The 12,203-nt window shown below is 57.6% G+C and overlaps 1 protein-coding gene across 1 annotated transcript; it reads right to left on the bottom strand.

Annotated features, from left to right (window-relative positions):
- Positions 1-2,453: 2,453 nt before the first annotated feature.
- LOC128947858 (transcription factor E2F2-like) lies at positions 2,454-9,532 on the bottom strand. Its single transcript, XM_054292359.1, is given in 7 exon segments — positions 2,454-2,939; positions 3,179-3,293; positions 3,459-3,617; positions 3,721-3,940; positions 4,294-4,381; positions 9,247-9,489; positions 9,491-9,532. Coding segments are annotated over 7 exon segments (1,353 nt in total).
- Positions 9,533-12,203: the final 2,671 nt, after the last annotated feature.

Below are 12,203 nucleotides of genomic sequence, written 5' to 3'. Positions count from 1 at the left end.
AACACACTGTTACTGAGGTGCTGAGAGGGACTGGGGTACAGGAATAGCCATTACAAGCCTTGGGTGAACAGCTACGCTTGAAAGATTCCAGCTCTCTGGCACCGGCAGGTAGGCGAGCCCACAGTTTGAGGTATCCTCCCCCCGTTTGGGAGCAGCCAACATCTGCCGAGCTCCCAGGACAGCCCTCGGCAGGGCTCTGGCAGGCAGAGGGTTAAAAGGCTGCAGCCCAGGCAGGACTGGAGCAGCAGGGATTTGGGGTAAGAGCCTCGGAGCAGACAGGCAGCCCCCGATCCCCCCGCTGCCCCCGGGGTACCTGCGGTCCCTTGGCCGGTGTGGCCCTGCCACCTCCTGGCTGGCCTGGGGACTGCGCAGGCGGGGACAAACCGTCCAGGGGGATCCCCTTTCGCGCGGTGGGACACTCATCCCCACGGGGGATGCGGCCTCTGTGCCCCTCGCCCTGTTCACCTGGCCCGGGGCTCTCCTCCTCCACGCCACCAGACTATGCAACGCCAACACGTGCCACGATCCCGGGTACGAGACATCACCAGGTACCATCAGCCATCTCTGGGTACCACCGGAAATCACCCGGGTACTGTTGTATTGTTGTTATTATATTCTTAAAGAGTCCATACCTTCTAGCTTCTGTTCTCTGTAGTGCAATTCCTCGTAGCTTCCAAAGAGGCTCAGCCTGGACTCCCGACCCCCACCCCTTTTATCCCAGCTATCTTTACGAGCCACAGCTGCTGCCCAACTAAGGACTTCGCAGCTGTGACTCATTTAGAATAGCTAGGACCCACTTATCCAATAATCCAATACATAGGACTCTCACTACATTTCCCCCTTTTTCTATTGGTAACAGATATATATTCAAATACAATATAGATATTCACTAGGACAATATATACATTTCCCCATGACTCAAAGATCCTCGCAGGGTACCACCACATGCCACAGGACATCATCTGGTACCACTGACCGTCACTTTGCCACCAGCACTGGTGGCATCCCCAGGTCACAGGAGACGCATGGGGAAGGACCTTACACGGACACAGCTCCCCCAGGATCTTGCTTTGCAGACTTCAAATTGGGGTGCACAAGCCCACCCAGCCCCGAAATCCATAGGGAGCTGAACCCCAGCCTTGGTGGGACTTTTCCCACACTCCTGGTTGGAGGGGCTCTAGCTCAGGCAAAAGCTCAATCCAGCCAGATTTGAGCTGGAAATCACCAATCTGAGCAGGTCAGAGTCATTCTCCTCACTCCAGTCAAAGCTTCATCTCCAACCCCTTCTCCACAAGTGCCTACAGAGCAGACTGGCCAGCTAAAAGGCCCCAAACAAGGCCATTGAAACAGGAGCAAAACCAGCTCAGCTCCCCTCTCCAGCCAAACCATTCCAACATTTTGCTGCTTAGAGGAAAACAGCCCTTTATAAAACCAAAATTTTATTTTATTTCAACCCCTCCTGGGCAGAAAACATCAAGTGTCACAAGTTTATCCAGGCCAAAACATTCTCACCCACACCATCTCTTGAGCCAACCTAGAGGAGCACCAACAACCCAAGGAAGGACAACTTAAATAGACCCACTGACAAATCCAACCCCTCCCAGCCCTGCCAGCCCCACACCAAAGGGGGAACCCGGATAAATACAGTGCAATAATTACAGCTATTTAGCAAAGAATGCTACAGTTAAAAGCCCTATCCTACCCCATGTCCCAGGGCTTGTCCCAAGCTGTTTCCCAAGCCCCTCTCTGCCTCCCCCAGGCATACCTGTTCCCAGTACATTCCAGTTTTGATACTGCCAGCACCAGCAACTCCAAGAGGCTGGAGGGAGCTGGTGTGCACTGGGGCAGAGGGGCTGCAGCCCCTCAGGGAATATGGCTCCAAATGCGGCTAGAGATTTGCCAGAGCTTCATCCTTCCCTCAACCAAAGATGACTTCGGCTTTGCTGCCTCAATGGTTTTTTAAGGATATTCCAGCTGTGGTGGGGAAAATGCCACTGGAAATGACCTGTTGTGACTATGAAGAAGCAGTTTAACTGAGGAGCAACTGGAATGACCCCAAACCATGACACAGCCCATTCTGGGACGAAGTTTCTCTGCCACCCAAGGGCACCCCTAACCCATGTGGGGCACCCAAAGGCACTCCCAGTCTACCAGCATGCCCAGGGTGGTGGGAGGTTATGGTGGGAATCGGTGCCCCATGGATTTATTGGGGGATGCTGGAATGGGTCCTGGCTGGATCACAAGGCACTCTCAGAGCCCAGTGAGGTGACAACCAACCCAGGAAAGTGCAGAGAAGCCACACTGGGTGAGCAACACAAGGCCCCTCTCCCCTCAGTCCTCAGAAAACCCAGTACTCCCCAACATACCCCAATCTCTCCAGTCACCCCACAGATTCCACATGCTCAGGACACAAGTGGCCGGAGGGAACAAAGGCAATGGGGACTGGAGGACACTCAGTGCTTCAGCAGGTCTCCCAGGTCATATGTCTCAAAGAGGTCTGTTACACCCTCACCCTCAAGCCCCCAGAGATAGTCATCCTCTTCCAGGGGGGGCGAGAAAGCAACGAAGGGTCCCAGCTCCAGGCGGGAGGGGGTGTATGGCAGCTGATCCTCTGTCTGCTGCAGAAGGTGGGCAGGGGAGCCCAGGAGCCCAGGCTCCATCTCCAGCAGTGAGCTGGGTCCCCCCTGGATTGGGAGAGGCAGAGATGGGGGTGAGAGAGGAGTTCCTGTGCTGCCCCAGCTCTGGGAGATGGGGTGGAGTGGCTGTGTGGCTGATGGGGAGCTGTTTGTCAGGCAAAGGGGTACAGAGTGGTCCTGTGGGGAAGTGACAGCAGAGGGTACAGGGTGGTCCTTGTTGGGGCTTTCCTCCATGATGTCCTCTGGGCAGAGGTACACCTCGATGGGGCCATTGGTGCTCTTCAAGTAGAGCTGGAAATTCTCCTGGGAGGGCAGAATAAGGCTCAGGGGGGGCACCCAGAAGGTCACCCATATCCAACTCCACTACCCCCAACCCATGAGGGATCCAACTGGGGCATTGCAACCCTTGAAGGACCAGCTCAGAGTCAAACAGCCCCATGGAGACACCCCAAAACCACCCAGGGTCATGCTAGGCTGTGTCCTTGGGATACCCCAGAGGGACCCATCAAGCGTGTCACGGATCCAGCAGCACCCACACACACCTGGCTGAAGTCTGGCACCTCCAGCTGCGTCTCAGGGGGAGCCTTCACGGCAATCACCGTCTGCTCCTGGAAGCTGCTGATGGCACGGAGGTCCTGGTAGGTGACATATGCCAGCGTGGACAGGGACGAGGTATAGGAAAAGGAGGGGCTGCAAGCAGGACATAACCATTGCATCCCTCCAAGCACCCCCCCAAGCCCAGGGGAATACAGCTGGAGGAGAAGGGGCTCAGAGAGATGCCCAAGACCCTGCCCTCCCTCCCATCTCCCTCAGCAAGGATATCTCTGGTTGGACTCATTGTCAGCCAGCTGCTGGATCTGCAGGGCACAGTCCTGCGCGAGCTGGTCCAGCATCCTCTCTGTCCTAGCCAGTTCAGCCAGTTCCTCATGCAGCACTTGTTGCTTCGTCACCATTGCTGCATCCTCAAAGATCCCTGTCCCCCTGCCAACGGAGATGGCATCTGAGTGACAGCACAGCACACCCTACGTGTGTCCCCAAGCCACGTGTCCCCCACCCTGCCCCATCCCTGTGTCCCATCACTTACATCCACTGGATGTGGTTCTTGGATTTCTTGCGGATGAGCTGGATGCCCTCCAGTACGTTGGTGATGTCGTAGATGCGACGCTTCTGGACCTCCAGCACCTCGGCAGCTCGGTTCAGATCCACAACACCGTCAGGAGACTCGTTCAGCAAATGGATGAATTTTTTGGTGAGCAGCCCCAGTGAGGTGTCGTAGCGAGTCTTCTCCCCAGGAGACTTGGGGGCTGTGGGGAAAAAAGAGACCGTCCATCCTCTCCTTAATTTGGGATGTGGGATGGAGGTAACATGGGGCTAGATATCAGAGGCCACGTTTTCCTTTCTTTAGTGTCAGATTTGGGCCAGAGATTATATAGGGTTGGAGAGAAGAGATCTCCCCATCCTCTCCTTAGCCAGGCCCGTGGGATGGAGGTATCACTGGGCTGGACTTGAGAGACCCCCCCCCATCCTCTCCTTTGTGTGGGATATGGGCTGGAGGTGACATGAGGTAGTGCTAGAGGGGACATGGTTCTAAGAGGGAAGAGAAGTGGGGTGTGCTCCCCCCACCTTCCCCTGCCCCATCTCACCCCACATCACTTACTCCTGGGGCTGGGGACCTGTGCCAGTGTCCAGCCCTTCCCCTTGGGCGTGCGAAATTCAGGGCCCTCCAGGTCCAGCTTCCTCTTGGCCTGGAGCATGAGAGAAAACCCTGCATTGTGGCCAAGCCAGACACCCCTCTGATTTCCCCACACTGCCCCAGGGCCATCAGCCAAGCCCCGGGTGCCACATCCTGGGGTGAGGGAATCCTGCAAGAGGCTCATCCAGTTGCAATACTCCTTTTGGGAAGGGGCACAGCAGCACCCAGCAGTGAGATGAGAGGCCACTGGGAGAACTGGACAGAGAGGAGATGAGGGGTCCCGTCACCCTCCATGACTTCCTGCACACCCTGGCAAGTCACAGGGAACCCACCGGGATTCCCCCTCACCCCCAGCTCCTGGCAGGGCTCCATGCGCTGACCCCTGGGAATGCAGCAGCTCCAAAGCCAGATTCTCACCCTCCCACCCTGCCCACTGGGGTGCAGGATTTCACTTCCCCCCTCCCACCAGGTCATGGTTGAGGCAGCCGAGGGCACCCAGCTGCCACCAGCACACCTGGGACCAGCTGGGTTCAGCCCCCTCGGGACCCCTGGACGCGTGTACGCAGCTGGAGGGAAACTGGGGTGAGGGAAATATGCTGGGTTCTGGGAGGGGAGACAAACATCCCTGCACCTGCTGTCCCCTCACCACGGCAAGCAGCTCCTTGAAACCCCCCAAGGAACCCTGAGCAGCACTTGGGCAAAGGGCCCCAGGGAAAAATACAGCAGAGTAAATCCACAGGAGAACTGGAGGCTGTCACCAACCCCCCCCCCCACCAATACAAACAAATCCCCCAAGACCCCTTCACACGCACAAACGCGCAGGGTGATTTGTGGAGGAATGCTTTGGCTCAACAGCAAAAAGAAGCCCCCCAGCCCCATCCCAAGCCCCCAGCAGTACCTGCTCCCAGGCCGGGCTGTCCCACAGGGTCCCTCCCAGTACGTCCCGCATGGCACCCAGGTCCCTGTGCCGGCTCCGACGGCGGCTCCCTTGGGAGCACAATGCACTGTGCAGGGAAGGGTTGGGCACCTCGGCCTCGTTCCCACCCGAGGGGGCTGGTGGGAGAGGCGCCAGGGGCTGTTTTCCTCCCCCCCAGGGAGCCAGGTTGGTCCCGAGCTCCTGTGGGAATCTGTTCCCTCCCACCCTTCCCCGAGCAGGTTTTTCCCAGTGAACTTGCCTCCAACCCCAGCCTCGTGGCCCCAGATCTGCCCCGCAGCTGCCGGCACCACAACAGTTAATGCTGAGCGCATGGGAAACACCTGCCTCAGATAAGACCCCATCCATCTGCCAGCACCCTGCCCCCCGCCGGTATCCCTTGCTTCTCCAGCATGGATGGCCATGGCCAATGTATGTTGCCATCACTGTTGGGGAGATCAGCTGCACCCCACCTACCCCAAGCCATGGGGAAACTGAGGCACAGAGTAACCCACAGCAGGTCCTGGTGTTTCCAGAGACCTCCAAAGCCCCCGAATCCCCCGTCCCCATGTGTAGGAGGGGATAAAGGGGACTCCTGCTTCCCCAGGTGCAGTTTTGGGGGTTTAGTGGGCTCAGACAGCGGCAGGACCCTGAGTTCTGGGACCCACCAGCAAGGGACAATGGACAAGGGGCTCCCTCTTGTGACCCAGCTGCCATCCCCCGAGCTGGGCAGGATTAGGCTCACAACAGCTGAGTGGGGCACAGCGAGAGGCTCCAAGCGCCCTACCGGCACTGGGGGAAGGGGTGTGGGGGGGGGAAGATGAACCAGAGTAGGTAGGGGAACAGGGACCACACCCGAAGACCCCCTCCAAGACGTGGCAGGACCACCCCACACCACTTGCCAGCCCCCATCCATGGCTCTCCAGGATGTGGGAACATACCATCTACACACAATATGGTGGTGGGAAATCAGGCTTGACCCCAAAATTTCAGGTGTATATAAGGCAGTGAGGGGGCAGGCTGGGCCCCCTGCCAGCTCTGCCTGCCAAGCAGCCCTGAGCCCAGCCCTGGCGCCAGGGGCTACACCCTGAGCCCAGCCCAAGCATCAGAGCATCCCTCAGCCCCCCCCCGCGGAGGGCTCCTCCTGCCAACCTTCCTTTCAGCAGCATCCGCTGCCTTCTCCGGGCTTGCCCGGGCTCTGCCCGGCCCTTCACAGGGCTCCCCCCGTTCCCTCTTTCACCGGGGGCGTGGGAACGCAGCGCCCGGGGCTGGGCGCCAAGGGCCACTCCAGGATCCTGCTGCTTGTGCTGAGGGGCTGCTGGGTCACACCCCCACAGGTGGGTCCCCCACTGCCTTGGGCTGGCTGAGGGCTAGTAGTGCACGAGAGGCAGACAGGGGAATGCAGGCTGATCCCAGATCTGGGAGACAGTGAGACCACCGTGCACTGGGGAAGCAGACAGTACCCTCAGCCCAGGCGCTGCTCCCTACTCTAGGGTGCACCCAACATCTGCATCCCCTCCAACAGCCCCATCCTGGGAGATGTTTCCCGGTAGTGAGGAGCTTTAAAAGCCATAGCCAAAGAAGCCTCTCCAAGGGCAGCAGCACAATCACCACTTCCCCACCCATCCCTCCCCCAAAAATCCCCCCTTTCGCCTATGCAGAAAACCCTTTGATGGGATCAAGGTGGGATGGGACTATGTCACCCCTGTAGAATCTGGGGTGCTGCTGAGCAGGTTCTCCCACAACCCACAGGTGCTGCCAGTCTTGGGTGCTCTTTGCACAGATGGCTCAGGCCTGCCAGTTCGTTTAGAACCACAGAGGACTCTTGTCCCTGTTCAGGGTGAGGAGCTGGGATCCCATGGCAGAAACACCCCTCTCTCCAGTGCTCTCGCACAGCCCTAAGCCCCTGTAGAGACCAAACATGGGCAAACACTGACAATGGGATTGGCATGGGCTAAAACCACTCCAAAACACACATTTTTCCCTGAAGGAAAACACATTTAATTACTCCAGAACCCTCAAATTGGAGAGTATGGTAAACATAAGGCTTTTTCGGACGGTGAGAGACAACCCATCCTGCTTTCCCGTGGGGTGAGAGGCTCCTCCATGTGATCCCAGATCACTCATGTGGCACATAGCCGTTAGGAGCGGCTGCAATTGCCCTGCTTGGGAACTGGGAGGAAACGCTGGTATCTGATTGTCTCGGCTCTGCACACAAAGGCTGTGCCATAAACAGGGTGTGTGCGGCAGGAACCCCAGCTGTCAGGGCTCTGAGCGCCATACTGGGGCTGGAAACAGTATCTTCAGCACCACAAATGGGAAAATGGCAGCAGGAAGTGGGGAGAGGGGGGAATGCCTCTCCAAAGCCACCAAGGGGGAGAGAGGAGTGTGTCGTGTCCCCAGTTGTCACATGAGCCCCCAGACCCTGCTCAAGGGATGGTTGTGGGCAACAGCACACGGAACATCTCCTTGTGTGGGTGATGATGGTGGTGATGACAAAGAGGCAGGTAGCCCAAAACCTCTTCATCCCAGATGTCACTTAAGGACAAGCACTTCATGTCCCAAGTGTAACACAAGACCCCCAGGCCACTCCCCGGCCACATTTAGGGGACGGTGGCAGGAAGGAGTACCCTGAGCACTGGAGTGGGTGATGATGATGATGACAAAGGGGCCACTAGCCCAAAACCAGCTCTGCACATCCACAGAAATGGTACTGGGAGTCTGTGGGGTGTTTTTAAGGGAGGGGGCAGAAATGATGGTGTCTTCTTAAACAACAGACCTTGGCAATGCAGGATGTCTCACACAGTTTGGAGACAAAGAGGGCGGAGAGGAGACAGGTGGTCCCAAAGTCCCCCGGGATGGAACTCGAAACAGCCACATCCAGCCCCCCAGCCATGGCACAAACGGGGATGCAAAGACACTCCCTCTCCCTCCGCTGCAGCAATGTCCCCAGCTGGCACCAAGCATCAGGGATTGGGAAAAGGGGAGGGGGCGGGAGAGGAATAAATAAATAAATCAAGCTTTGGGAACACTAAATCAGTGTTAGTGGGGTCTGGGATCCCTCCCAGGACCGAGGAAAACAGAGGCTCACAGTGAGGGCTGGATGTGTGCCCAGGCTGGAGCAGGCAGGAATTAAATGCCAGCTGCTGGCGGGGCCGACGACTCGGAGGGGGCCCTCCGGGAGCAGGGACAGGCTGGTCAGAGCCTCCTGTGTGCCCTGACAATGGGCACGGGGCCAGCCTCACTTGTGCCTCACTTTCTCTGTTTAGGGGTAGCTTTGTAGCTTAGTGTTGGGCTTTATAAACACAACCGTGACCCCGTGGCTTGGCGGCAGGGATATGGGACAACAACCCCCTACTCAACTCGCAGCACCAGGGTCTGAGCTATAAAGCCTTGGGGTGATCCATGGAGGATGAGACCCCTCCCAAAAATCTGACATTGCCAGCCCCACTGTAGCCACGGGAAGAAACCAAGGTTAGAAAGCAACCCCTGTTCTGTGTCCCCCCACCTGCCCGGGTCACCTCTGGGGGTCACAGCTCCAAAGTGGGGAGAGCCAGTGGGCACGGCTGGTGCCCCCTGCCCACAGCAGGCAGGGGCTCTGCCTGTACCCATTCCTCATTTCCCCACCATAAAAAGGGCTTCTCAAAGCGCCTGGGATTGCTGACCGGGTGTTGAGGCACAACCCGGACTTTTTGCAAGCTGGAGAAGGGAAATGAGGCCGAAAAAGGCCAAGACGCGGAAGCTGGAGCCGCGGGCACGCAGGGGCGAGGGGAAGTTGTGAAACATCTGAGCCATTTCACTGCGACTTCTGATTTCAGACCTCACCCTCCCCCACCCCCAGAAAGACACATTAGAGGGTGCAAACTCCAATATAAGCTGCAAAATTTGAGAGGGGGCTGTACATGCTGAGGTCACCTACTCCTTGCTCCCCACCCAGCACCATCCCTAGCCTCCCGTGCCCCTGAAGCAGCACCCGAGAAAGAGACGGGATGCAGACATCTTACCGGCAGCCGTCCCGCCGAGGCCGAACAGAGGGTCCTGAGCTCGGGACCTTGGGGGGTGTCACAGAGGCACCCGCCCCGCAAAGCGGGGGCGCTGACAGCCGCTGGCGTGTAGACCTGGGTGAAACACCCTGCGGATAACGGGGGGCTGCCCAGGCTGGGAGCCCCCGGATCACAGGAGACCGTCACTGACATGACCTTCTTCGGGTGGCGGTGGGGAGGGGGAGGCGGGAGGGCGGTACCCCCCCCTCCCCGGGGAGGGGGACACTCCCCTGGGGACCCGCAGCATTGCAAAGTCCTTTCTGAGAAGCCCGGCCCGGGGAAGGGGGCAGGAGCACCCCGCGATTCCGTAGCCGGGAGCGGGGGGTCACAATCTCAGCCGGGGCATTTTGGGGGAGCGAGAAGGCGTTCCGGCGGGCGATGTCACCGGCCGGTCCCCAAATTGCCCCCAAAAAAACCCGCAGAGACGAATGCGGCGGCGATGCCGCCGAAACCGGCGGAAAATTCGCTTTTGGCCCCAAAAATCAGCCGCACTGGGGCCATATGGGGCCGGGGTGGCCGGAGAGCGGCCCCGCCTGGGCCGGGACCCCCGTGCCCGGCTTCACTCCCGCCCGATCGCGCCCGGCCCCGAGCGCTTCTTTTCTTTTTCTTTTCTTTTTTTTTTTTCCGGTTTTTTTTTAAGCGCCAAAACCCGTGCCGCGAAATTCGGAATTCCCGCGGAAAACGCCGCGTGCTGATTGGCTGTCGCCGCAGTGGCCCCGCCTCTCCGCTGCGGCCGGGAGGGACCTTAAAGTGGCCGCGCGGCGGGTGGGGTCATCGATGCAAATAAGGGGATGGACCTTCTTGAGACCACCTGCTGGGGGTAGGGGTGCCTGTTTTGGGGGCGGAGGGCTTTTGCGTTAGGGATCAGGACTAGGATACATTTTCTGTTACTTATTTTTTCGAAGATACTCCCCCCCCATCAATCTGGTGGGGTCCACCCCGGGGGCTGCGACCCTCCAACCCCTATCAAGCCCCAGTCCTCATCTTCTCATCCTTATCCCACCCTTCCCATTGCTCCCCCACCCCTATCCCCAGTTACAGCAACCCAGGGTAGGGGAGAGGGAGCCACCTCTATTTAAAACAAAAATTTTGGCCTCCACCAGCCAGAGGCTGTCAGGTACCTCCCCACCCTGCAGACAGGTGACAGTGCTGTTGGGGGAGGGCAGGGATCTCAGAAGGGCTCAGCATGAGGAGATTTGGCCCCTGGTTCACTCATAGTTCATTCAACCTGCCACCCATTGCTCCACATGCACCCCACCCATGTCCTTGGAACGAATGCACCAGGTCTTCCTGGCTAAGTGGAGAGCGAAAAAGGGGATGAAGGGCACCCAAGCTGGCCTACAGGGTATTTCAGAGTGCAGCAGTAACAGGAATCACCGAGGCAATGGCAAACTCCCGAGCGAGGGCAACTCTGACCCTTACTGGCACCAGTAAAAGGCCACCACAGCCACTGAGACAGGCCGGGGTTTAATTCTGCTGAGGCAACCAAGCCACAGCAGTTGGTTTCCCTTCGTCCCTCTCTATCACCTTGTTTGTCTCTGACCCCTGGTTCCTTTCCATTCCCTGATTTGTCTCCATTACCTGGTTGGTAATGGAGACAAATGCCTCCACCCATTCATTCCTCCCCATTTTTCTTCTCTCCATCATTCTCCTCTTCAGGAAGAGCCAACTTCATGCTCAGGTTGGGATAAGGATAATAATGTACAGAGATAGACTTTGTGTGAAGAAGACTCCTGGAATAAAGACAGAAGGATACACATGCTGGGCATGGCCTCTGCTATGGACAAGGAAGGACACTCAGCTGGGAGAGGCACCTAGAAATGTGCCAGGAGCCTTGGATCAAGGATAGTCATCTGCCTCCCACCGTGCGAGACTTTGAGGCAGAACAAAAGGCCTGGCAGCAGCGACGCTACCCCAGCTGGGCAGTGCAACCCTTGTGCCAGGAGTGTGGCTGAGCTTGGCAAATCAATCCACCCAGACCTTCTTCTACCTCTCTGTGGGAAGAAGGCAAAGCTGTCCTGATCCCAGTGCACAAAGACAAGGCCATGACCAGCAGTGTGGATAAATTTGTGTCAATTGCCTGCCTTGGGCTCGCTCCAGTGGATGACTCTTGGGATAAGGACATTGGGGTATGGGGTGGGCCTGGCAGCTTGTGTCCTGAAATCCTCCAGTTTGGGCAAAGCAGAGGTGACATCCACACATGTTGGTAGTGTGACCTCACTACCAACAGCCCTGGGTAAGGGCTGACCCAGAAGGTGGGAAAACTTGTTGGCCCTCATCCCCTCAACTGTGCTGTGCTGTGAGTCAAGGGCATGTTTCCCACTACCCAATATTTGCTCAATAAGCCTTTTACAGCCATGGCTTTCCACCAGCAAAGTCCTCTCCCATACCGGAAGACACAGATTTGTATCTTCCTGTGACACCAAGGTGTCCAGAAGGGCAGGCCCTGCACCAGCTTCCACCCTACAAGCCAGAGGGGTTTGGATTGGAAAGGACCTTGGAGACTATTTATTTCACTCTGTCATGTTACAGAGGTCTGGAATGACCTCGTGGATGGCCTGAAGCACCCCTAATCAGCCCCTTGAACAGCCTCCTCACCCTGGAGCAAGGTGAAAGATCCCATCACTGTTCTGGCCATAGTGAGAGGAGTAGCCAGGAGACCTCTCCTAGCTTCTCCCCTGAGGGTCTTGGGAGGGTCTGAACTGCGCCCCAAAAGCAGGGTGAAGAGCTGATGGCGAAGAACAAGTAATTATGTTGTTTTTCCCAGTGCAGATTCAGCACATGCAATAGTGGTGCTACGCCTGGGCTGCTGCCATCTCTGCAGACCAAGAGAGCACCACCAGAGGCTTAGGGGTACAGCCCCCCCACCATCGCCCACCTCAGGATCTGGAAATTCTTTTACATATTCAGCTTGGAGG

Source organism: Melozone crissalis, unplaced genomic scaffold, assembly GCF_028551555.1.
Source record: "Melozone crissalis strain CALT ecotype California unplaced genomic scaffold, PUWL_Pcris_2 ptg000108l_1, whole genome shotgun sequence".
Classification (NCBI taxonomy): domain Eukaryota; kingdom Metazoa; phylum Chordata; class Aves; order Passeriformes; family Passerellidae; genus Melozone; species Melozone crissalis.
Note: the sequence above shows the minus strand (reverse complement) of the source record. Positions and strands in the feature narration are given on the sequence as shown.